The sequence below is a fragment of the Paramormyrops kingsleyae genome, chromosome 2 (genome assembly GCF_048594095.1).
Source record: "Paramormyrops kingsleyae isolate MSU_618 chromosome 2, PKINGS_0.4, whole genome shotgun sequence".
NCBI lineage: Eukaryota > Metazoa > Chordata > Actinopteri > Osteoglossiformes > Mormyridae > Paramormyrops > Paramormyrops kingsleyae.
In genome coordinates, this window is record NC_132798.1 from 9,542,672 (window position 1) to 9,569,786 (window position 27,115).

Consider the following 27,115-nt stretch of genomic DNA (forward strand, 5'->3'; position numbering starts at 1 on the left):
ACCTACATGTTATCTATAACTGTCGTCAGAGAGTGACAGGCTACACGCCACAGTATACATCAGTAAAATAATTTTATTAACGTTATTTACATTTATATGAAGCAGATGCCTCCGCTTGGGCTTGCGTGTCTGTGTTGTTGTCCGCCATTATTCAACTATGAAAACTTGCTGAAACTCCCTCCCCTTCCACTATGTAGTCAAAATGGCGTCCGTTTAGTGCGAGTAGTGTCCATCATTCTGCACTGCGTTTTCTGGCCGTTTTCAGTGCACCATCCAGGTACTTTCAGTGCACTGAATTTTAGCTTAGTTGTCAGTGTGAACGCACTACGCCCTAAAATCGCGCACTAAGAGTGCACACTATCACTCTCTTTTGTAGGCGACTTGGCATGTCCAAGATTTTGATTTGTATTAAATAGTTATATATTCTCTTGTGATCCAGAGGAGAAAAAAATGATATTGATTTGATTTGACAGGAAGAGGAGGTTGGCAAGGTCACATGTAACGTCATCTTAAAGCTCTCACTGTCCTCTTAAAGAAACAACAGAGTAGCATGTGCAGTATGAGAAATATGAGCAAAAACATAATGTCCTCTACAGGTGACAAAGATGAATTGCTGGACCTCAGGAGGCTACATAAGCAGTGTTGTCTCACTTTAACTTTCTTGTGTGGAGTTCGGGTTCAGGTTTGTTTTTCCCGGTTAGGTGATTAGGTATCTCTAAATTGCATATTGTATGTGAATGTGTGTGTGTGTATGTGAATGGACTGGCATTCCGTCCAGGGTCCCCCCTCCACCTTATGCCCTATGCTACCTGGGATAGACTCCAGACCCCCCCCCATCCACAAAACTCTGAAGTGCATTAACATTAAAGCAAAACAGATACATTTAAAAAAAAAAGTGCTGTTGTGTATTCTAAAACCAACAGAAAACGTAACTACTAATAAATGGCAGGTCAAACAGGGAGGATGGATTTCCCTTCCAGTAATGGGTCATTTTCATCAGGGTTGTATTGTAAATAAATACCAGTGCAACACTTTTGAGTGATAAAAGAAATGCAAATTTAAGGCAAATAAACAGCAGGCTGAGAAGGTTAATGGCATTCTGGAATTTGAGAGGTACAATAAACACACTTGTTGCTTTCAAACAATGAAATAACAACCTACTTCCCTAGGAAAACTTCAGTTAGTTTTTTTTATGTGTTGGGTAATTTGCTTGCATGACCCTGCAGGTACTTTAGGTGCAGGTTCTCTTGAGAGACTGAGAGGAACCAGTCAGCAACAGTCAAGCTTTTCCGATTTCTTCTCCAAATAAGAGCAAAACATCAGGGAAAGTGAGTTCCTCATCCTGACAGCACTGTGTAGCCCCAAATACAAAGGCCTACGAAGAATTTAAAGTCTCCGTGTGGATGTGGGGAGAGACACAAGTGAGTGGTAATATTCAGGCCTGTTCTCATGGATGATTGAGGAAGGCTACAGGTACCACAGAGCCTTCACTTGACAACGTCACCCGCATAACCTCCTGAACTTGTGCAGAGACAGACTTTTCAATCCAGAAGATGTTTCTCTACTCAAATTCTGAGTAGCATTGAAAATCCATGCAAAATGTCAAAATGCTTCATCTCTACAGTCTGCAATCCTTTTTAATAAGCTATATAATTCACGTAATAAAAGTCCAGTGTTTTTATCTGATAGAATTTGTATTGTGACCCATGAAATTAACACTACAGTAGTTAATCATTTCAGCTCTTATGAACGTCACCACTAGCAAACTCTCCAATCTGGTCTCCTGATTGTAATAGAAAATATATCTACTGTATATATAAATCCAGTCTGGCTTGGGCATTCTCGTCCTCCTTTGGCCTTACGACAGCAGAAAAATTGCATATCTGACTGTAAATTGAGTTGACTTAGGTCTTGCTTGCAGTGACTGTTTGAAGGCTTTTTTTTATCATTATAGCAGAGGGAAGAGGGAAAAGCTCATTTAAAAAAAAACTACATTGCTGGCTGCCTCAGCATCTGTGTGTGTGGGAGCTTACCCACAATGCCGCAGCAGATGCTTATTCTCCAGACGGCCCCTTTGTTTCCCTTCCTGTCTCTCTCACGGTTCGGTTTACGGCTGCCCTGTGTCGGCGGCGGTTCCCACTGCGGCGAGGCTCTAAGACAGCGGGCCTCCGAGTGAGACGGTTAACAGCACACTCCGTCAGGCCCAAGTCAGACCAAGACCTGACACTTGAGCCGTCTGTGAACAGATTTGGTTTCGTCTGAATGCTTTAAATAGCTGTTTGCTTGTTTGTGTAAACCGTGGGGACATGAGAAAATCCAGGAAAACACAGAGAGCAGGGGCAAGGAACAAAGTGCTTTATAGGACGGATTAGAAGGCCTTATACCCTGATGGAGAAATAATTACTACTGTTTTCTATTGTTTTTTTCCCTTATGCTTCTTTGCTTTGTATGTTTATTCAATTAAAGTAAGGTAAAAGAAAAAGTATTGCTATTTCAAGATAATAAGAAAGAGTATTAACTATATTCCCATAAAGCCTTTATAGCTCAGTCAAACTGAGTCTGACTTTCCATGTATCCTATGCAAGGGTCCTGGTGCCCCTAAGCATCACGGGCAGGGCTGCCAATATCCGCCAGCTGGCTGCAGTGAGATTTTCAGTTGAAGACCAGTCTGCACACACTTTTTCATGTATGTGACAGTTTTATTACATTGTAAATAGTCTGTAGGGCTTGCAAACTACCCCAACCCTTTGATGTAGCTAATTTTAGATTTATAATGGAATAACATATATTTGCCGCAAGATTTCTTACGTGAGCGTGACAGTCTGAATGTGTGAGAGTAGGCAACCCTGCACGGGCCGCAGGGACCAGAAGTGTGAACGGTGACAAGCACTGAGCACGGTAGATGTCGTCATTTCATCACGAACGCAAAGCCGCATGGCTGTCTGAGTGCTCGCTCCACGCTCGGACAGCCGGCTCATCGTTGTCTGTTAATGCTGCAGTTTAACAGCCCCTTTTTTTGGCCGCTTAAGAACTTTATTCTGCATTGAAGCTGCAAAGCGCCTGGAGAGCGAGGGCCAGACGAGCGAGAGACGGCACAGGTCGCAGAGGGAATCCCTGGATCTCATCCAGAACGAGCAGCCGAACTGTACCCCCCTCGCCTCTGCCTGTGGCCCCAGGGGGGGTTTGTGTATGGGAATAGGCCACTTTGTTCCCAAACCTGCTCATCCTGCACCCCCTTCTACAGCCCAACCTGTGGCTGAACCCTCCGCTCTTGACAGAATGTGAGAAGGTTAATCCTGAAGACGTGAAAGTGCAGCTTTGTCCCACTAGGAAGAGCTTATGCGAGAGCCAGAGAAAAATCACTCCAAATGTGACTCGTCTCTCTGTGCACAGAAACAAAAACACTGTGGAAGCTCTAATATTGGCCCAGCAACTGTTTATCCGGCAACGTAGCCCTGTGCCATTATGAAAGTTACACTCAGTATGTGAATGGCAGTTGCTTATGTCAGCATAGCATTTAATGTTGACTAAAGACATACTAGGGCTACTGAGATCACTTGAACTGATAACTTTTCACTCTGCCTACAGGTTTTAAACTAGTATACCGCTGGTATGACATGCACAATGGTGCCATAAGCCTGTGTGATACACATTTTAAGAGGAGAAGCAGACTGTCACTCGGACTTACTTTAAGACTGCCCCATTCACTAAATGTTATCTTACTGTATTTAATTCATGTTTACATTAGCATAGGCAAGGCAAGGCATGTTTATTTACATAGCACATTGTCACACACAGAGGTCATTCAATGTGCTTCACAGAAGTAAAAGAAGCATACAAAAATACAGGTAAGAAATGTAACTAAAAAGAAGGAAGATACATAGAAATGTGGCAGAGAACATAATAAACGGGACTGTAGTGATAAAAAAAATATATACAGCAGTAAAATCAATGTGCAAATAGGATCTTAATAAGAGTACAGGTAGCACTTAAAGGAACCTAAACTGAATATTTTTCACTTCCAGCCAAACTTAAAGCCTGGTGCGTCCCACCCCAGCACAGCCTGCTTCCCGTTGGCATTTTCTCCTCATGGACATGAGGGATTCCTCCAGGTCCTCAGCTCAAAGGCATGCAGTGTGGATGGCTTGTCTTCAAAACTGCCCTTTGTGGGTGGGCTGGACTGGCATCCTGTCCAGGGTGTACAGTGTCTTGTGCCCTGAGCGGAGAGGCTCTCTCGGACCCGGCATTAGATAGGTGGTTCTAAGTTCCTTTACATAGAACATCAGCCAGATAGTGATATATGAATGATATATTCCTTTTTTCTGCATATATTAGAGTGATTCTTGAGTGAGTCTGTACAAAGCGGTGTTGAGTGTAACCTACAGTGTGTTTCTGTTCATGGTGTTTCTTCCAGGTTCTCTGGATTTCCCCCACAGTCCAAAAAAGAGCTGAGGTTAATTGGACTTGTCAAATTGTCGCTAGATGTGAGTGAATGCAGTGTGAGTGTGAGGGGTTGGTATCTGCCTTATGCCCATAGACCTCAGAATAGGCTCTGGACCCCCCACAAGCCTGAATGGGATAAGTGGTTACAGAAAATGGATGGGTGGAAACAGGGATGTTGTTAAACTTAACATTTCTATAGGGTTTGTAAAAGGCATAATGAAACACAAATGCTATGGCAATTTAAACATTGTTTTTCAACAGAGGGAAAAAATAGCACCATTGAAAATCTCTAGCTGCAGTCTAAATAAAATCATAGTCAAACTGCATCTGTGGTTTGATAAACACTATTTTGCTGAACTCCTGCTTTTAGCTGAAACTGCTACATGGGGAAACATTACCACTGAGACACAGTGAAACTGCTTCACAGCTGACTGGATCTGAGTAAGGAGAGATAGAGACGGTGAACGTGCCTCGTGGAGCAGTTGGGGGCTTGGCGGTGGAGAGGGCCGTGATGCTGGGACAGGGAAAGATGGAGGGTAATGGGGGGGGAGGTCACTGTATAAAATTTATAGGTGACATAAATGCTCACAGAGCTCCCCAGAAACAAAAGAAGGAAATAAGTATGTGTGGCCAGCCCCAAGGGACTTCCTGTTTGTAGTACAGCGACTAATCTGAGAAACTGGCTTGTGGTTGAGCCCCCCCCCCCTCCCCCAGGGCAGGATGGTGGCAGTGTGCGCCAGACAGCCCACTGGTTTTCTGCTGCAGGGATTTCACAATGCATGGAAGTAGCTGGTGTTCAGCTTTGTAGCTGTGCTCCCCTCTTGACCTGGGGTGGGGCGGGGGGGGGCTATTCCACAAAGCAAGATTTTTCATTAGCCAAGTGTAAGGATTGTCCAATAGGAATGCCTCCTACCTGTCCTCCTACTTCAGTTATCCAGCTAACTGGGAAATTCTGGGGAGCACTTAGTGTCATTATTATTAGGTGCTGTTAAGTCAAGGCTGCCCATCCCTGCTGCTGGAGACCCACCACCCTGCAGAACTGAGATGCTGGGGTGCAGCCCAGCATCTCAGTGTTACAGCCAGCTATGATTAAGCTAAGCTGGCTCTATTACTCAGATATTACTGAAGGGCCCGATTATCTGTGTCAGGTGTATTAAATTAGGGCTGCACTTAAGCTCTGCAGGGTGGTAGGTCTCCAGGAGCAGGGATGAGCAGCCTTAAGTCAATGTAAACTTCAGGCAACCCTATAGATGATACACACACACACACATATATGTGTGCATATACTCATTTATGTGATTAGAATGTTTTTACAGCTTACATTTATTTACCTCATGCTTTTATTCAAAGTTACTTTGCATGCTTCATGGAATTTGAACCCCCAACCTTTGCAGCGTAAGCATAATGTTATACCTGTTGAGTTACAGGAATTAAACTCCCGTCTAGATCTGAAGGCTTCCTGTAAAGAGTGTTTTGTATTTACAATTATTAATTTAGGAAGTGGTTCCGCAAAGTAGCTTGCCGGTTAACAGCATGCAGGTACAGCACATGCATCAAAATAAAATATCGAGGTTATAAACACATAAACATGGAAAGTACAATTACACAACAGAGCCAAACAAAGGAAAATTGTTAGGTACTAACATTCTACAAATTCCTATCCTAGCTCAGTAATACTTACTGTCAGCTTCAGGTGGTAACACAATATTGAAATGCTCCAATAGATGTAAACAAGTATATACACAATTGTGGACCCAATTTCAACCTATCAGGGCTGCGAGGTGTCAAGAGGGAAGGGCATAGCCAAGTCTTCATCCACATGGCCTCTGACTATGATCAAACATTCACACCACAGCCCAGTGATCACACAAATCCAGACCACATCCCACAATGCCTCAGGTTCAACGCCATCATAACAGACACAGGAGGAGCTGCAAATCATTTTTAACTGATCCATCAATGGGAATGAGTGTCCACCTCTTGGCCCCCTCTTCCTGAGAAAAGAGGACCTCAGTCTTTATGGTCCCTGCAGAGAGCTCATCTCTGAACCACTTCCTCACACAGATCAAAGGTTAACAGTGCAGAAGCACCACAGAGGATTTACCCACGCCTGAGACACTCCTGCAGGAAATATTAACATTTGACCTCAGTCCCTGAGCTACCTGCCGTGGGATTTTTCTGAAGCAGCTCCGCTAAGATCGCGTTTCCTTGGGCATCCAGACTACAGTAGGGTCTTGTTTTATAGTCTGAAAGAATATCCTCTTGTTATTAAGGTAAGAAAGGTACATATGAGGTATATTATGGCTATAAGAATTATACTTTTCAAATATAAGAGGTTAAAGGTACAGACGAGCCCCGAATGATTTGTTTAGCTGAGATGTTTTGAAAACGATGCTCTCAGTTTGAGAACTCCATACATCACAACAAGATCAGTCCGAGGCTGTGATTCCCAACACTTTGTAGTGCTACAATCATCGTAACTTCAAAAGGAGAGAATTCAATAAGAGAATCTCGCTACCATGTAATGATGATTGTAGTACTACAAAGGTTTCGGGAAATGCAGCCCAGATTCTGTCAAGTGACATACATCATATCTTTCTCATATCTTTGCTGTGAGGTCCTTTCAGGAAATGTGTGAAACACATAGCACGATACACCTTACTGTGTCAAGTCAACCCAAACTTTATTGTCATTTCAAAATATGCAGGCATACAATGGAACAAAACACAGGCAGTCCCCAGGTTAAGAACGTCTGAAGGACAGCAGATACTTATGAACGTTCTGCCTAAGCCTATACTAAAAATTCAGGTTAAACACAATTGTTTGTAATAACAAAAACAGGCACTGCTTTGTGACGCTTGTGAAAACATTTCGCGGCTTCAGCGGTTCATCGGCTGGAGGTATCGTACCATATACAGTTACTTTTATTATTACTGTATGATTGTTATTACTATTATGTACTGTATTATTATTTTTCTGACGTGCGTAAAAATTTGACTTAAAGACAGACTTAGGAGATTTCATTCGTAACCTGAAGACTGCCTGTAGCATTTGTCCGAGACTTTAAAAATAGCTTTACACATAATACATAAGACAATAATTGAAAAGTAAATTAAAATACTGCAACTCATGTACAGATATGTATCATTTTGGTCCATTTGGGAGTTGGGGTGTGGTTGTGTGCGTGAACCGTCAGACAGATTAGGCCTCTCAGCTAAGTTTCTGATGTCTCAAGATTGTACATTGACAGATGTCGCTACATTCAATGACACAAATTAATCCGAGTTCCCAGCATTTATAATTCCCAATAAAACAGCACCTACTTAGTAAAAGCCTTGAATATTAATACTTGTTAATCTTCTGTTATATGTAAGCGTCCCACAGTAAGGATCACAACGAACTGTAATCGTAACAGGGTGTTTTTATTAGGAAGCCTATGAGAAGCTGTAGAGACTCATGACACCTCTGAAAGCCTTTGAAGTGACTTGTGATGGGTGAGGGGGTGCAGCTGCGTTATTGGCTGACACGGCGACAGGACAGGCCGCTGGCATCCCCTCGTATAGCTTGGGATGCAGATGTGAGTAGAGGTCACTGAACACGAGTGTGTGTCTGGGTTGACACTTCAGGTGTGATTGGAGGAAGCGGCTATCAAGGTTTTTTTGGGGGGGTGGTTGGAGGTGTGATGGTGTCAAGACATGAATGGATGCAGGGACCTGGCGAGTGCTTGAGAAAACATGAATGACAAAAGAGCATTAAAGAGGCGAGCTTTCCACAAGTCAGACCTGGTGTCTCTGCGCAAATTTGCTCCTTTCTCTCTCATTCCTCAATGAAATGTAGCAATCAACAGATAAAACAGGGCATGATATAGCACTTCAGGAACCGTATTTTCAACAAAAATGCTGTTTCCAGAGTCAGGAAGGATCATTCCATTGGTTATAACTGAACAAAAATATGAATTGAACTCGGAGAAGTTGTTGATACACTTCTTGTGTACCTTGATCGTTAGGCAGCAGAAATTGCTTAGGCATTCAAGAAAAGAATTTTATGGTATGAGTAATGGGGGTCTGTGCCCCAGTACTGCTTTATGTCTAGCAATGCCCCTGATATGCTTTTACCATTATGTGAGAGCACTGGTAAGGGGTCATGTGATATGTCATTTCAGGAAGTAGCCTGATGGCTTTGTGGGTTAGGACTCTAAGCTTGGGATTAGGATGTTGCTGGTTGGAATCCCTTAGCCAGCACAGTGATCATATTCTACCTCCGTTAAGTTAAGATACTCAAATACTCTAGGGGCACTGCCTGACCTTGCTCTCTGATCTTCACTTGTATGTGACTTGGGACAAAAGTGTCTGTTAAATAAATTATTATAACCAACCTATTTGTGCAACACTGAGAAGTTTCTGTTCAAAGGTACTATTATTCAGAGATATCGATGTCTGAAAAGAAATAACCTGTCAAACACAATTAATACTTTTACAACATACCAAGGGTATTTTTTATTTGGTGAACCCAAGTTTTTCACATGAAGGATGCATGTTTAAGGATGAATTCGTGATTAGGTAAGTACTGAATTAATCCCTCTCCTTGGGTGAAGACAAGTTCCAACATGTCTGCAAGATACATCTGTCTTTCGGCCACTGGTCCTCACTGGCCTTCCCCCACCTTTGTGCATCCTAATCGCTATTAGAATTTGTAAAGAGGGGGATGACATTTGCTTTGTTCTAGTCTAAACTAGGAAGCAACCATTTGCCCCAGTTTTGGTGGCTGTCTGTGTCTTGCAGTTTAGGTGCTTCCTCAAGTCACTGAATCAACAGTGGAGGCTCCACATACGATTACCATACCTCCGGGTTACCCGGACGCGTCCTCTTTCTGGGCCTCTGTCTGGGCGTCGGGACGGTTTGTTCAGGTTTAGTGCTGCAAGTTACCGCGGAGTAACAAGCTAAGGAAAAGTCACCAATTTTCCATATACGGCCGCCGCTCGGTATCAGAATCATCACACAGCGCTTGGAAGGCATGTGCACATGTTTACTTTAATAATTAAACGATATGCACACCCCTACGTGTCACACTACTCACGAATGACGTCAGCTTCCAGAAACCACTGGCACTTTGATACTTTATTTTTGTATTTGTGTGGAAAGTGAATCGCATTGTTTAGTTTAGCAGCAGGACTTCAGCTTACCATTCTGTAGCTTTTTAAAATACAGTTTTTCTCTGTTTTTTTTATGATGAATTGCTCTTACTTTACAGCTGTAGCTGTTTGCATGACAAAGGCGGGGCCATTTGTATTCCTTTTATATTTTGTGAGTGACAGAGGGTCCTTTTTCGTCTCACCAAATATGGTAACCCCAGCTCCACATAATGCAGTCAAAAAAGGACACTTAGCTGAGACTACGGCTGTAACTACGCTTCTGCTGAAACGTACATATCTTACAATGTAGCCATTTTGCTGGATGTTTTAACAAACACATTTTGGTAAAACTGCTCCAAAACTGGGTTGCCAGCACAATGGGTCTGTGAAGGATGTTGGAGGAAAGCATTACACCGATAATAAGATAGCAGAGCAGAATATAAAAGGATGATTTGGGATGATCTTAAAAACAAGCACGCCGGCCCTTTAAGGAAGGAGCCGGGAATCACTCAGGTAAATAATTAATAATAAATAATGAATGGGCTTTGATTTCGCTGACTAGACCCACAGTTCAGGCCTGTAGCGTGGGGCTGAGAAGCCACCCACAGGCACTGCAGAGGTGTTGTTGGTTCTGACAATATCAGGACTTAACAGCACCATCGAATGTTAATTGGTCACCTCCCTCTGTGCCCTTTCTGATCTCCCCTGCTGCGACTTGACGAAGAGCCACACGTTAGGAAAAAGCCACCCTCTACAGAAGAGAGCCCAGATGTTTGTTGTTACGCCATTGCGATGTTTGCTAGCACTGCAGAAGTATCAGCCTGGAGCTGGTGTGTCGTGTTTGACAGCCTCAGTCATCGACCTGCTCCCCCGATCCCTCTGGTCTGTCCCAGGTCACAGGCCACTGGAGAAAGCATCTTGTTTTTGCCCATGATAGCTGCTGCTGAGGTTTTGTTTGTACCAACACAGGGGTACGAGGTACAACTGGTCACTGGGTCCAACCCAACACAATGAAGGAGGAAAGACCCACAAATCCTGTTTATTTCACCACATTATGTGACACAATCAACATACTTCCTCGTATTAAAATAGTACATAAAGGAGAATGAGCTGTTATATAAGCCTTGTTGTATTTTCATCAATATTTAAAGACTTTACAGAACCTGAAACATTGACTCAAAAAACATAAGCAATATTTCAAACAGTTTTGTTATATTGAGTTTGTAAGCAGCCAACTGTTCCTTGCAAACAAATTCTACGCAGCATAAAAGTTCTTTGTGTGTTTCAGAGTGGGTGTGTTTGTCACACAGCCACGCAGCCAACAATAGCCTCTGTCAGGCTGGCGTGGGGTCATGCAATTAAACTGCACCTTGACGCGTTTATTTGCATGGGAAGAGTCCCGGGACCCTGACAAAAACAGATGATAAGAAATCTCATTATGGCATCGGCGTCCCCTCCAGACCAGATCAATATGCAACCAACTCTGCACCCCAAGCCTCAATACAGGGAGGGGCCCATGTCTCCCTAAGGTTGCCCCCTTTTCCTCTCCTCTGTGGAGTGGGCAACAGTCCCCAAATTGTAGATAGAGACTGATAATGGTTTAAAAAAAAGCCACGCCAGATGGATCAGTCTGATTTTTAGTCTCCAGGGAGCAGGAACTTAGCCCTGAAAGTACTTACATGACAACAGCATTGTAGCCTATTGAACAAGGCACCTGTACCAATCATGTGCCGAGAAGACATTTCAAACATGGTTGAAGCACATTGATCAATAACTGAAATACACATTTCATATATAGTTGAATTAATCTTTACAGATGTGCATAACAGTGGAGAACCTCACAGTGACTACAGTAGATTAAGAAAAAAATCTATCAAAAAAATCATTTAAAAGTTTTATTTAAAGTAACATACTGTAAATGACAGCTTATAGCTCAGCCACTTGCATGGTTATTGAAATCTTCACTGAAGTGGTACCTTTCTCACCGATCCATCTCTTATGTGTAATACTGCAGATCAGTTTTAAAACACTAAAGACACCTTGACAGAATGAAATGTGTGCTTTGGTGGCCCGACCCACAAAACTGACTGCTAGTGCTTATTTTTGGTGCGATTCTCTGCATACATAGCAAAACTAACAAACTGAGAAATAAAGGAATGAACACAACCACTGTCGATTTGCCAGTGTTGATAAATATGAGTAGTATTCAAAAAGCATCTAGGAGCATAAATCAAGCTCAGATTTGCCTGTTTTTGTGTGCTGAGCCCATAATTACAACAGGAAAGGCCATAGCCCTTAATAATGAAAAAAGAAAAAGTTTGAAATGAGCCAGCTGTTTACAACAGCTCAAACTGAACAATAAAATAAGAAACTGAACTATAAAATGCAGAGGTATCAGTCCATTATGAAACAGATTAAGCAGTGGATTGTGTTAGCTCGTTTGCTGTAATGGAATGTTTGTCTAGAGACTCTGTTAGGATACTGTACTGTTGATTTCCATATATGCCTGTAACACTGGGCTCATTTATTTGGTGACTGGACCTCATCGCTGTTGTAAAGCTAAATGCGAGTTTCAGAAATCACGCTGAATGGGGGTGTTCGCTGTAAACCACAGCGTGTTGCTGGGTGACCTGACAGCTCGGTAAATCATCATAAGACGTCATGTCAGTCTTGCGTGAGGTTGTTCCTGCACGTCCACACATGGCTCTCATTATCGCATCATCGACCCCCAACTAGCCCCAATGCTCCCTTGTGGCCTTGTTCCCCCCCCACTTCGCTCGGGGTCATATTCCTGGCAAGACATTCCCACAGTTCCCTGCACTCATACCTGTGCACTGCAGGCAAATGGCCTTGTCTTGTTGTCACATGTAAATATGAAAATTAAATCCATGCCTGCAGGGGCAGAAACCAACAGTAATCTTTTCTCTACCCTGCAGCTCACACTTTTACTAAGAAAACAAGCTGGAATATTAATAATTGTCAGAAAAACTTTGAATGAGGTCTACGATATGCAGGTTGTGTGAACATATTTATGCTATTAGGTGGGTCAACCAATGCGAAAACTATGTAAGTTCTTCAGTATTAACCGGTCCATCTTCTTTAGGGATGTCTGTCAGTACCATTGGGCTTCCTTAACATTTCTGCAGTGCAACAATTAGTTTTTTGGCTGTGGATTTGGAAAAAAAGGGCAGCTATGCTGACCTGCTGATGCAGCACGTACAGGCATTGCACGTCAGCATAAACGTATCAGATCAATGGCTTGACTTGTCTGTTTACCATGGTGGCAAAGAAGTTTAAATTTCATTAAAACAAAATTAGCAACAAAAAAACTACTAGATTTACTCCTGTTCCTGACTTGTTTGAATAACATGATATCCTATAAATCAAAATAAATTTACTACAATGAACGCGGTTCAAACAGACAACACTGTAGATGCGTTTGCTTTAATCAAAGGCATCCACAGTAACCAAACATGATAATGATCATTAAAAACACTCTGAGATAAACACCAAGCTTGACTATGGTAATACGAAAGATTAAAGTTAAAGGTGTTTTGAGGGTTTAGGAGTCATGGAAAGCCAGCTGAATTGAGCGTGGCAGTTTAACTTGCATATTTTGCTTTCACTACAGCTGATCTTACCCCGAACTTTCTCTGGTTGCGCGCCTCACACGTGCACTTTGTGTACCAAAGGGGGGGGGGACAGCAAACTTGTATCTCGTGAAGGGTATAATCCACAACCCCCCCCCCCCCCCCACACACACACACACACACACACACACACATCTCCAAAAAATAAAAATAAAATGACCCGTCCTCAAACGCCAGTAAAACCCTCAACTGCCTCCAAACAGTGTAACTTAAGATACTTGGAATGGTTGTGTTTTTCCCATCGATATTCTAGAGCGTGGATTTTATGAGTAGTTCTGGTGGGGTACCGGCGCGGGAGGATAACGCCCCCAGGTTTTGCTTGCAGGACGCCGACTCCTTAGCTGAGGCTCCCATTCGGAACTCAGACACCGACGCGACAACATCGCAGCCACTGAGTTCCCAGGGAGAGAGAGAGAGTCCGCTGCATCCTGCTGCTAACAGCATTCAAGATTGCTTCTTTTGCAGCCTGATTTTGAAATAGAAAAAAAGAACCTTCGGATCTATGATAACCCTAAGTGGAATTATACAACTGTAAATCAGAAGAGAAGGAATGCATTATCTCTCTGTTAAACTGGCACTTCTGTTGTCATTGACTGCATTATCCCGAGGTGAGTCCCAAGCACGGTTGCGCTAGCGTGTGTTACAGCAAAAGCCTGTGATTTGGAAAGCATTACTTAAAACTTTTGCTTGAGTTTAGTTATTACAGATATGTGCGGTGATATGGTACCGATCAGTGACATCTTTGTCATCACATTTAGCCGTGTACTCGACAGGCTGTTTTCTGAGGTTGGGAGTTATAGTCCGCAACCGACACTTGTTGCGTTCAAACAGAAATAGGATTTGACCGCGGAGAAATTTTGCAAATGGTTTGATGATAAATTGCTTATTTACTTCTACTTTGAGAATTTTGTCTTTGTTCGGTAGCCCTAAAGGTGTTATTTGTGTAGTTAATATTGTATGTTTGCATTTTTGAAGGGGTTGTTTCAATCTGTTTAGGTATTATTAGCGAACCAAGTGGAAGGTTTCCTGGTAGAAACTTTTAGATGTATTTTTTGGATGCTGTAATGTTTGTACATCTACACCATACTAAGTACTTCTGCGACTTTGACATGCAGTTAGAAAACATCCCATCTTCAATCAAGTTATTAATACTAAGTCTGACATCTGGACATTCATGCAGCATTGCACTACTTTAATGCATTAAGTGTAAAACTGTGCAGTCAGAGGCAAAAGTTGGATATGTCGACCGCGACGCGATTGCGCCCTATCAGTAGACAATGCACCAGGATAGTAGCCAGACTACGGAGGTGGACTTTCTGATTTCTTTTGTTCTGGCGTCGGAGGGGGTCACACTCCGCAGCTGTCGTGCATTCCCACAGCCCCGCGTCCCACGCCGAGAGGAGCATGCAGTTCAAGCCCCGAATAAACGAAGTGCTGCACAAATACGAGAAAGGATCACACTTCACATTACGACTAAAGTAGCCTCTAGTGTGCTTTAGCCCACTGAGCACGGCTGCAATATGACAGTAGCCTTCGACTCGCGTGTAACGGAATTGAAAATGCAGAAATGCAGCCTACAGTAAAAATACACCCTGCGGCGGGTTCAGGTGAATTAAGCTGCTTTCATTTCGGTTAATTACGTTCCCATGCCCTTCGCGTCGCGCCTGCAATTTGACAGTAGCGCTTTCGGTTATTCGCGAGTTGTTATTGCAATATTTTCTGAACTTGCTGAAAGATCGCAAAAACTCGCGTAAGGCAAAAATATATAAACAATATTGAAAATGATTTTTGGATCACATAAAATCATATATAAATATAACTGCTGTTTCATATTTGTTAGTGTAAGTGCATATACTGCATCTTTAATGTTAAAAGTTATTTTAGCCAAAAAAACTGGGATCTCCGCATCCCGCCTTGGGTAAACGGCGCATCTTTGGCCCGTCAGCTTCGCTCACGCGTTAGCTGCCTTTGTAACCGTGGAATCTAGTATTTCTTGCAGTAACTTCTAAACTTTTCGGCGCCATTAATTTCGCATTTTTATCAATGGGTTGAAAAAGTAGTGCTCCCAGTGCATAAAGATTAGATGGTTTTCGTATTATATAAAAAACGTCAAGGTAAGAGATGACACAACAATTCGACATGCAAAGTGTAGAACACAGTACTATTAATTTAGAATTTGGTAATAATTTATGTTATAGTTCAGTCTAGCCAACTGTTATGGGGGGCAAGTATTAGGCCTATTCGTTAATTTTCCTTCGCGGGAGTTTTCGCCCTAGCCCTAGTGAATGTGAAGGGGTGACTATTAAAGTATTTCATAATTTGCATCTTTATTGTCTCATACCGGTACTTTAATAATCAAGACGCAGGTAGCATATGTGTGATCAGCGAACACCTGATGCTTAGGGTTCAATCTTTGTGTATGTTTGTGTCTGCAGGTTTACGATGTTCTCTGCCCACTGAAACATGTCTGAATGGAGGGAGGTGTGAAGCGACCCCAGATGGCAACGGGGAATGCAAGTGAGTATGGGCAGCTGCCACCGATGGATCGGACGTGAATTAATCGACGTCGGCTTGTCTCCTCCGGCCGCCAGTGTAGCCTGCAGAGCGACGCGGCCCCAACAAACCCGCCAGCCCAGTGCAATTTTCAGTCTTGGTCCCCCCCCCCCCCGGCTATTATTCTGCCGCTTTCCCTCCTGGCAATTGCACGCTCTTTGGGGCAGGGTGAATCACACGCAGGCTTGTTGTACGGAACTAAGGCAGAAGTGGGGAGGGTCTTTCGACTCGTCGTTAATAAATGCAGGACGCTTCTCCAGAGTTCCAGAGACGCTTGAAGCCCTAAATCTTGTGTGTTTTTTTTCTTCTTTTCTTTGTGGGGCGACAGCTGGGCTTCGCCTGCAGCCCGGCCGCTATTGTTCCCTAGTCAGATTAATGCTGTGTGACTAGTCTGCCCGGGGCTTCCCAGAGTGCACGCGGTCCTTTGCCCTACCTCCACCCCGTGGCTTTGAATGGGAATTCTCTCTGCGCAATTTACATCAGAAGGACAGATGGCTGTAAAGTGTAATTAGATTTGAGGTTTTTATGATTGGAGCAAATCCCAGGGCTTGTGTGTGTGTGTTGGGGAGGGGGGGGGGGACTCATAGCCTGGTAGTGTGAGACAAGATACTTTTTAGATTGCCAAGGGGGTATTTATCGTTACCGGGTTCAGGCAGTGCACTCCTTAATGGCGATTCTGTCTCCACGCCCCCTCAAATTGACTCCTTGGAAAATCTGACATCAGCCGTTACTATAACGAGGGCCTGTGACAGTTAACTAGACCAGAATGGTTTCTGATAGCCCATGACTGACCTATGGTGGTCATGAACCTACATAGAATGCCTGCAATCCATCCACAGTGCAGCCAACTGTGTGTGTGTGTCGGGGGGGGGGGGGTGTTCTGCATCTGTTCTTATAATTGTTGACTCTATGGTGAAGGTGTGCTTGTGGACATGAGAATCGTATTCGTGTTATACTAGTAATTTCTTAAACTTTGGAAAACATGAAAAGATATTTTAACTAATGAATGAACAGTAGACTCTGGCCTCCATGATCTGTTAAGATGACCTGTTGGTGACTGCGAGGGATGCAGATTTTACGGCACTGACGTGTCAGTGCAGTTTTGGTGGTTGTGGACTTTTCTACGCCGGAGTGTGTGCCTTTCAGGTCTGAGTGTGGAGTGGGAATGTGCCTCGGTAACCTTGGAATATCACACACGGAGCGATAATGGCTTCCCGTGGAGAGTGTGACGTTCCTCCACCTGGAAGCCGTGCTCTGGAATGCTGCCGTCGACCCCGGATCAGCTGCTGGCTGCCGTGGAAACGGCGGTTAGTTTAAAGTGTGTCCCGAAACCCAGGTGCTCCGTGTTTCTGCTGTGAGATGGAGGGGGGGTGCTTTTTGACAGCTCGAGAACAACCATTTTGGTGTTCATTTGGTGAGCCTGATGGGCCCTGAGTTCACCAACAAAGTCTCAGCTTGCTGGTAACATCCTGTCTGACTTTCTGGGGGGGGTCTGTCGTCCCTCTTGGATGTTAATGCAGTGCCTGAGGTACTCAGGAAGAGGGCCATAGTGCTGTGTCAGGATACTGCATGTCGTCGAGGCTGGGAGAATCGCACCCTCCAGAGTTGCTCGTCTCCGAGCACCGTGGCTGTGGGAGTGAGTACGGTGAAGTCTCCCTGATATGTGACAGCGTGGTGTTTTACAGCCATGGGGCACGCTGTGGACATGGGCGGCAGGGTCCAATTAATCCTGGCTGGGAGCAGGACCCTGACCGAGCCGGACAGGAAGAGGAAGTCTTTGATCCAGAGAAGGAAAACTGTGACCCACGGAGCATCGGTGGAACTCGGTTTCCACTCAGCTCCTTGATGGATGTTTTTGAAGGAGGGTCTGGTCTAGCAAGCTGAGGAACCACTTGTGTGTGTGTCTGTGTGTGTGTGTGTACAGCTGGCCAGGGAGAAAGTTGAGCACCACAACATGAGGCGCAGTTTTCTTTCAGCTTTACGGCGCTCAGCCATCTGTCCGCGGCTTCACACAAAGCAGTCGAGCAGGTGACACTCTCCGTGACTCTGCCCGACGGTCCATTCTGCCGTCCTCGTCATTACCAGTGTTTTCTCCCCCCCCCTTCCCTTTCTCTCTGCCATTTGGCTGTAACCAGCCAAGCTCTTCAGGGACAGGTGCTAAAAAAAACCACGCAGGCGTGTGTTTGCCGCGGGCTAATCCAACAAGTAAATCGAATCATTTAGTGTTACGATCAAAAAGTTAGTTTGCCGTGGGTCAACAGAAGCCACAAATCTGTCAAATCCCCACTCTGCAGTTTGTCAGCTCTGTGAAATATCATTACACTCACTCTTGCTTGGGTAAACTCAGTGTAGCACAGATTTTTGCCCCTCCTACTCAGTTTATGGTTGGAAATCAATCTGTTGGTTTTCAGTATTCAGTATTGGGGGTGCACAGATCTTCACCCCTGCATCTGAGGATACTTACTTGCCTAATAAACTTCTGAGGACCCTCAGCTGCCAAAGGCTGTGCCGCATGCGTGTGCTCCTCCTCCAACCCGAGAGAGCTGCACTTTCCCATGGTCTCCTTATGGTAAAACACTTTGGCCTGTGGGTTGGGCTGCGCTCGCCTTGGTCACACGGTGCAGAAGCTTTCCCAGACGTCCAGTAGTAACATCTGCTGCTGTGTTATGAACCTCCTGCTGTCCTGTCCTACAGAAGTGAAGATGTTTACAAATATTACAAATACAGCATTTTCCCACTGTGACCCAAAACTGGGAACCTGAACCCCAACACTAAATGAAGTATCAAAGAAGCGACCCCTCCCCCCTCCCTCACCACCTCCCGTTTTGGTCAGGCTGTGATGTGAGGGGTCCGGGCAGCATCTGTGACGCGCTTACCCCCAGTCATGAGGACACTTGGGGGGGTTTAGGTCCCACATTCAGCGCCGGGACGCTCTTTATTGTGCATGCGTGTGTCTTGGGTGGCAGATGGCAGGTCAACTCAGCTTGGCTGGGGGGGGGGGGGGGGGGTGGCAGGCGGAGTCGGAGTCAGAGGTCATAAGAAACAGCTGTGCCGCCACATTGCAGAGCTGGCGCGGACCTGTTGCCGAGGCCGACGGGGGGAGGGGGGGTCGTGATTGGGAGATCCCAATGTGACACAGGAGACAATGGGACCACTGGTCTGTGACAATGCTGCAAGATCAGCGGAGTCCCTGCATGGGGGCCCCTCCTGCTGCTTTTCCTGGAAAACCCCCCCCCCCTCGTTCCTAGTGGCGGCCATGTTGCTCCCGATCTGGTTAAATGTGTCCCCGCCGTAGCTCCGCTGGGTACCTTCTCAGTACGGTTGAGAACTTGTCCCCCCCCCCCCCAACTGGCTTGAATTGTTAACTTTAAAAAGAGCGCCTTCTGAGCCCTGTATCTCAGCACTGTGTGCTTCACTGGCTCTTCGGGGGGGGGGGGGGGGGCTGCCTCTCATTGTGGCCTGAGGGCCCCCCACCCCCGGAGCCCAGCTGGGGCAGTTGAGGTACCGCTGTAGAGCTTACGGCTTTTCTTTGTTTGTGACTCTCTGAAGTACAACTGCCTGTCTTTGAGTGTGCCATGGATTTTTGGGCTGGGGGTTGGGGGGGGGGGAGCTGTAAAAGATTTGGAAGGAATTCCGACGTCCCTCCCAACCTGCTGAACTGCGAGTCGATTGCAGCTTTGGGCCTCTGAAAAGATTCCCTTTGGGGACAGATTTAAGGTGGAGCCGCTCTTTTGGACGAACAGGGTCCCTTTTCAGCACAATACGGTGGGGGGATGTGGCCTGGATGCGGCACACCTTATTGGGGGGTGGGGGGGGGGCTTTGAAAGTTTGAGGGAGGTGTGAAGCTGGAGTTGGGGGGGGGGGGGCAGATCAAGTGAGGTGGCCAGAGGGGAAGGTGGAGACTGAAGGGGCTGGAGCAAGTTGGATGAGGGGAAAGGAGTGAAAGGGAGGCGTGGGCGGGGGGGTGGGGGGGCGGATGTCTGAAAGCACACTTCCCGCGTGGCAGCCTGCAGCCGCCTCGGAAAGGCGGGGGGGACAAAAGGCCTGGCGGTGAGGGTGCCATTCAGCCGCCTGCTGGACCTCGCTCCTTATTCTCTGGGGGACTTGGGGGGGCGGGATGGGAGCCGGGGGGGCGAGGGGGGGTCGCTGTGGCGAGCAGCTGCCATTCCCTCATTAATATGCGCACCTGCTTCCTCTGGCCAATCTGGGAGCCCTTACACCCGCTCTCCCCCCGCACCACAAACAGACACACACACACACACACACACACACACACTCCTCTGCTGGCATGCCCCTTCCTTATGTGTTCGGACGCATGCTTTGCGTGCTGCGGAATTATTTTTAATGCCCGTTACGATGCTGGCACACGCCCTCGGCTGCCTCTGCCCCCCCCCAGACCCTTCATGTGAGAGATACTGTGGCGAAGCGGTTTGGCCTGGGTCCCTGCCGCTGCCCGGACTTGGTTTGGGGGTGGACGCTTTGCAGGGGTGGCGGACCTCACCCATGCTGCTTGCTCCATGCTGCCCCCTCTGGCGCGCTTCGGCATCGCCGACAACGAGCGTGACATTCAGATTGCCGGCACGCTGCCCCAGAACATGTGTTTTTCTTTTTTATAACTTTGCTCAAAGAGGCCAGCAGGGTATTTTCTTTTGCTGGTGAGGCATCATAATTCCCAGGAGACACATTGTAATAATGCCCACCCCCATCCTTCCAGGGGTCCTAGTGCCCTGAGGGTTGAGAGCGTGGACAGTAGGAGGGTGTTTGCTAACTGGCCTTTTTTTGAAGCCTTTCTGAAGCCTTTTTTGTCCTGTGTTCCACCCCATCTTTCAAGTAGGATATTATTGTTGTTGTGAGCTTTTGTTTGCTTAGCAGGTCTTTATCTACAGTGTCTGTTTTCTTTTACACAGCTGTGCTGTTCTGTCGTAGTGCAGGCTGACTTAATCTCAGCGCTCGCTCATGGTCGTAGCCGCCCCGGCCCTGCCTGATGCCGGAGCCTGCAAAGGCCGGGCCTTTGTGCGCGACACGACAATGAAACGTACGTCAGCCAGCTGTGATGGTTTAAAGGGCCGGTGTTGAATTGTGCGTCACTGCAGAATATTAAAGGGTATAGTGTTCTTGGGGGGCAGGGGGTTTATTTAAAGGCCGTGATATGAAAGGGCCTTTATTTGTGGTAGGAAAGTACATTGTTAGGCACTTGCCCACTAAATATGTAGAGTCATTTAGAGAGATGAGCTTTTAAGTCTCCTGGTTAAGGAACCAGACCCTTCTCCTGTAAAGGAACTCTGCCCCAGGCTGTTAGAACAAATAGTGTATCTCTGCCTAGATATCCGTCCCGCTCAACAACAGCTTGTACTGTGGGTGTTTGTCACTTTGGCGGCTTTGCCTCAGATCCCGTCGTCCTTTTGCCCCCCCCCCCCCAGGAAGTGATTCCAGACCCCCCCTGCCTCCAGTGACCAAGCCTGGTCAGGATGTGTAGCATTAGGGTTGCATGGAGTGGCTTTGCTGATAAGTAGAGTCTAACTTGGGGGGGGATGTTGAGGTACGACAGACACGGCCCTTTTCCCCCCTCTCTGCAGTGTGTAAATGTACGGCTCCATGGGCGAAACGCCTCGCATTACCTCCGAATTATGGGCTTACGGCAGAATGGCAAACACCCCCCTGAAAGGCTCAGTCCCCACGTGGGGCATTTTTCCCGGACTCTTTGAAGCTGTGTCATTATGGGCTGGCACTGGAGGCTGCTGTCGGCGATGATTCTGCCCGCAGGGCTTGGTGGGGGGGGGGGGCACTCACAGGAAATAAGACAGGAAATGGTGGCCGGTGGACGTCAGACCCATGGCAGGGGCTCGGCACGCATGCTGTTTGCCAAAGGCCAGTGAGGCGGCTGCTAATCAAACAGGCTGACAAGCCAGACTCACTCAACACGAATAACTGTCAGCAAACATTTTTAGGGCAGTGGGGTGTCGACGGGCCGTATTGGGCTGAACTCATGTGGTACGCTGAAATATTTTTGCGCTTTACAATTTCCAAACGGATTTGAACGTTAAAATTGGTATAGTCGTGACCTGTGGAATTTGAGGTTCTGCAAAGATCGTCCTCCTCACTTGCTGTGGACGGAGGGTAATTCGGCGCCGGTCTAACCGCGTCCAACCGGCCCATTCTCCCTAGATGCCCGGACAGTTTTGTGGGGAGCCGCTGCCAGTTTCCCAACCCCTGCATCTACTCGCCGTGCAAGAACGGCGGGTCCTGCCGCGCGCTCGTCCGCGACAACACCGCCGACTTCGCCTGCTCCTGCCGGCTGGGCTTCTCCGACCGCCTGTGCCTGACGCCCACCCACAACGCGTGTGTCAGCGCCCCCTGCCGCAACGGCGGCACCTGCGACCTCGTCAGCCTCAAGGAGTACAGGTGTCGCTGCCCGCCAGGGTGGTCAGGTACGGATCAGGCCCGGCCATTGGGGGGCGCTGTCTTCTGGGGATTGTGTAATGTGATACAGCTCAAAGCATCAGCATACTGAGTATTAAACGAGTACTAATTTATGTGGCGTGATAGCGTCACCACTGGAGTGTTGTGGCTCTGATTCCTGCCCCCTGGAATCTGGATGTTCTTGCCATGTTTTCGGGGTTTTCCCACTGCCACCCAACTGCAAGCTGGATGGATGGATGGATGGACATGCATGTGTGATAATGAAATCACTTGTTTAATACCAGTATGCCCTCCTGGTCTTTCTTAGGTAAACAATGTCAGCAAGCAGACCCATGTGCCTCGAACCCCTGTGCCAACGGTGGGCAGTGCATCCCATTTGAATCCCATTACATCTGCACCTGCACCCCGTTCTTCACGGGCCAGACCTGCAAGCAGGACGTGAATGAGTGCGCCCTGAGTCCCTCCCCCTGCAAGAACGGGGGCATGTGCATCAACCAAGTGGGCTCCTACCACTGCAACTGCCCCCAGGAGTACACGGGCATGCACTGCGAGGCCCCCTACCTGCCCTGCAGCCCGTCTCCATGCCACAACGGGGGCACCTGCGTCCAGAAGGGTGACTCCACCTACGAGTGCACCTGCCTGCCAGGTAGGGTCCTCCCCCGCGAGCGTCCTGTTTGAACTACCGCATGCTAACTGTAGGTGGAGCTGTCGAGCAGCGCTGTGTTCTCCAGCTCACCAGTCCCGCCCACTCAAGCGTGCCCAGTCTGCACGTGCTCTGTTTGAGCAGCTCGCTCCGGGTCCCTGCTTGAGCACACTTAACATGCTCTCCAGCACCTAGTCTTCATTATGAGGATAGCGTTGCCGTTACCTTTGTAGTCTTGCTGCTACACTGGGAAGGTTTCTTCCTGCATTTGCGGTGTAGGCCTGGTGAGGAGGGCGGCTGGTTACCCTGGGTGACAGTCACCCGTTTCAAGTGTGGGTCTGGGCAAGGTCCTCAGAAGGTCCCCTGTCCTGTGCCGTTCTTAACTGATGTTTGCCACGACTGTGACCTTGGTACTGACTATTGCTAACTATTGGCCTAGCAAAATGGGATCCTTAGGAGGGTGAGGCAGCACAAACTGGCACGGCTGAGATTATGGCTGTGGTGTCGTCACCCGTGTGTTATCAACGGCTCCCCCTAGGGTTCACCAGCCAGAACTGCGAGCACAACATCGACGACTGCCTGGAGCACCGCTGTCAGAACGGGGGCACCTGTGTGGACGGCGTGAACACCTATAACTGCCAGTGCCGGCCCGAGTGGACAGGTAAGCCTCCCTCCCCGTGCCCTCGGTGCCCCCCAGGATGTGCCTGGCGTTCCTGCGCCGAACCACGTTTCCCCTTCTGCTGCCCCCCCGCAGGCCAGTTCTGCACCGAGGACGTGGACGAGTGCCAGCTGATGCCCAACGCGTGCCAGAACGGCGGTACCTGCCACAACACGCACGGCAGCTACCACTGCGTCTGCGTCAACGGCTGGACGGGCGACGACTGCAGCGAGAACATCGACGACTGCGCCAACGCCGCCTGCTACAGCGGCGCCACCTGCCACGACCGCGTCGCCTCCTTCTTCTGCGAGTGTCCCCACGGCCGCACGGGTGAGCCAAAGCCCCCGCCCATCCGGAGGGACTTCCTGTGAGGCCTGCACGCTTTACAAACTATAATCAAGACTCTAAACTGTGTGCCCCCCCATCCCCAGGCTTGCTGTGTCACCTAGACGACGCCTGCATCAGCAACCCGTGCCAGCGAGGCTCCAACTGCGACACCAACCCCGTCAACGGGAAGGCCATCTGCACTTGCCCCCTGGGTTACTTCGGCTCCGCCTGCGACCAGGACGTCGACGAGTGCTCCCTGGGTGAGATACCTGGCGCTTCGGCGAGTGGGGGGTGGCGGGCACGGCTCGCGGGCACCCCCCGTCCCTGCCTCACACACTGCTCCGTCTCCTCCAGGCGCCAACCCGTGTGAACATGCCGGGAAGTGCCTGAACACCAAGGGCTCCTTCCAGTGCCGCTGCCTGCAGGGATACTCGGGGCCGCGCTGCGAGATGGACGTCAACGAGTGCATGTCCAACCCGTGCAGGAACGACGCCACCTGCCTGGACCAGATCGGGGGCTTCCACTGCATCTGCATGCCAGGTGTGCGACCTGCCCTTGGGGCTGCGTCGATACCCCCATGCTTCACCACCCAGAGGAAGCGCTTTAATGCCGAACCGATCTGCACGACTGTAGCCCGGCTGAACGCTGTTCCTTCTCTTGTGCCGGTGGGCAGGTTACGAGGGAGTCTTCTGCGAGATCAACACAGATGAATGCTCCAGCACGCCGTGCCTGAACAACGGGAGGTGTGTGGACAGAATCAACGGCTTCCACTGCGAGTGTCCCAAAGGTGAGAGGCCTAAACCTGCCCCCCCCCCCCCCCCCTTCCAGGTTATCATTGTAATACTGCGTAAAGGTCTTTCGCTATTGAGTTTTACTTTGGGGAGGTATCAGGCAGGAGGTGGGAGGGTGAACTTTTGTTCTTCTTAAAAACCCATTCACCCCCTGACCCTGAAACAGAAGCAGTGTTGAAAGGCAGATATGAGCGCTAGGCTGCCCCTTACTGGTACTCAGCTTAGCAACTGAAAAACCACCGTGTTTATGTTGGGGACCAGCTTGGCTGAAGGCTCCGTGGTATTGTGAGTTCTGCACCCGTTAATCTCTGAAAGATCGGAGGATAAGGGGTTGGGAGGATTGGAGTGGGGGGTGGGGGTTGGATCCTGGATTCTTCACGTCCCTGTTCCCACTTGAGATGTAAATCAGTTCCTCCGTGGGGCCTGTGTTTGGCTCTTCAACCCGCCACATATAGCTGGTATCCATGGAGATGCCAGCGCCGCGCCCCCCCCCCACCCTCGACATGACATGTAAAGGTGTGGACACTGAGCCACTCCCCCATGCATCCTAGCTGAAGGGATTATCGGCGTGACCCTCCCGGGGATTTCTTAAGGAGAAATCAATCGCACTGTTTGTTCGATTAAATAAAACCGGCCCCCTTTTCTAGCCGCTGATTTTAAAGGACACTCAGTTGATCATTGTGGCAGACCTGGAATTAAAGTACTGCGCTTTTAAGCTGTAGCGCCTAAAAAAATAATACTCAGGGAGGGAGGAAAACCTGGCATTTCAAAGACTGAACTGAATGACTGAAGTCGCTCAGACTGAATTGACATCGGCTGGGAGAAACATTTTGTAAATGGGATGATGAATGTGAAATGTGGGACACGGTGCCCCCATCTTGGTATAGACCTCAGAGAAGCCCCGGCATCTGTCTGAAAGTGCCTGGGATCTTTGGGCCGTGTGCTTCCCGCCAGATCACAGCTGGCCCCTCGCGGATCTCCGCACGTCCCAGCGAGGCTCCATGTCCGTCTGCTTGCTTCCCCAGGATTCTCCGGGAACTTGTGCGAGGTGGACTTCGACGAGTGCGCCAGCACACCCTGCAAGAACGGGGCCAAGTGCACCGACGGGCCCAACAAGTACACCTGCGAGTGCGCCGAAGGTACGAGGCCCCCCCACGCGCTGCCCCGACCCTGCTGCCCCTAGACCAGGTTCCCTAGGGCATCACGCCGGTTAACGTCCGCTTCGCCCTGTCGCAGGATACACGGGCGTGCACTGCGAGACGGACATAAACGAGTGCTACTCGGACCCCTGTCACTACGGTACCTGCAAGGACGGCCTGGCCTCCTTCACCTGCTACTGCCGGCCGGGGTACGTGGGACGCCTGTGCGAGACCAACATCAACGAGTGCCTGAGTCAGCCGTGCCAGAATGGGGGCACCTGCCAGGACCAGGAGAACGGCTACGTCTGTACCTGCCCCAAGGGCACCACAGGTGAGCCTGCCGGGCCGAGGCTGTCCGGGCGGGATGCTGGCGGGGGACGATGAAACGACGTGTCTCTCCGTGCTTCCGCCCCCAGGACAGAACTGCGAAGTCAACCTGGATGATTGCAAGAGCCGGCCGTGCGACTATGGCACCTGCATCGACAAGATCGATGGCTATGAGTGCGTGTGCGAGCCCGGCTACGCAGGTGAGGCCCCGCGCGACATCTGGCTGGCGGGCTGGCTCGTCTCCGGGGGGGGGGGGCACGGGGGGGGTGTCAGGTTACCAGGCCCAGTTGATCCACCTGTCAAGCCTGGAGCTCTAGTGTGAGTGTTATTATTTCTTTTTGGCCATTGCGTCCTGTGACTGTCTTTCAAGCTCTAGAAAAATGGGGGATGTGGGTAGTTGGCTTTACTTAAAGGACAACAGAGGCTGTTTTTTGTTTTTTTTTTTTGCTATTCAACAGGTTTAGCAGCTTTCTGTGACTGAAAGCTCAGTGTTTAACTTGAGTCCAGGCTGAAAAGTAGTTCATATCTCCCTGGTATGACTAGTCTTTGCGAGGCCCCACAAAGGTTTATAATCTTTATTTTATTTAGTGGATGCCTACAATTATGAAAGCCACTCAGTCCCGGGAACAATTGGGGTTAAGAGATTTGAATGTGTTGCCTGCAGATCACATGCACAGTGTACTGACCCGCAGTGCCACACACTGCCCCAGTGAGGTATAGTCACGTTGTACAGTTAGGGGAAGAAGTCTCACTAATTATGCAACTTACTCCAGTGTCCCTTTTGCTGTGGGGTTTCACTTCAGCAGAAATGAGAAGGGGGGGGGGGCAGGGTGGTTTGGCATCTAACATAGAGATGAGAAGGGGGGGGCAGGGTGGTTTGGGGAAACTTTGCTGGGCCTCGAGTGCCTACAGTCCTCCTTTTGTCCTCGGTCCCAATTATCCGAACGCAGAGACGCAGATCTACAGCAAAGTAGGACTGTGAGCCAAACAGCCCCCTATGTTGCCATTCTAATTAATAGGGAGGAAGGGGGTG

General features: G+C 48.3%; 1 protein-coding gene across 2 annotated transcripts in view; it reads left to right on the top strand.

The window, feature by feature from the left end:
* Positions 1-13,472: 13,472 nt before the first annotated feature.
* The window catches only part of LOC111833720 (notch receptor 1), a 28,142-nt gene continuing 14,499 nt past the window's right edge, over positions 13,473-27,115 (top strand). The window contains exons 1-12 of one of the 2 annotated variants that reach the window (XM_023792280.2): positions 13,473-13,832; positions 15,660-15,741; positions 21,943-22,205; positions 22,505-22,843; positions 23,379-23,501; positions 23,595-23,828; positions 23,930-24,085; positions 24,180-24,365; positions 24,499-24,612; positions 25,642-25,755; positions 25,853-26,086; positions 26,172-26,282. In XM_023792280.2, the coding sequence (XP_023648048.1) occupies positions 13,775-13,832; positions 15,660-15,741; positions 21,943-22,205; positions 22,505-22,843; positions 23,379-23,501; positions 23,595-23,828; positions 23,930-24,085; positions 24,180-24,365; positions 24,499-24,612; positions 25,642-25,755; positions 25,853-26,086; positions 26,172-26,282 (2,014 nt within the window). In that variant the 5' untranslated portion in view covers positions 13,473-13,774. Of the gene's footprint in view, positions 13,833-15,102; positions 15,339-15,659; positions 15,742-21,942; positions 22,206-22,504; positions 22,844-23,378; positions 23,502-23,594; positions 23,829-23,929; positions 24,086-24,179; positions 24,366-24,498; positions 24,613-25,641; positions 25,756-25,852; positions 26,087-26,171; positions 26,283-27,115 lie in introns of those variants that run through there. The other variant, XM_072705103.1, reaches the window with a different exon arrangement.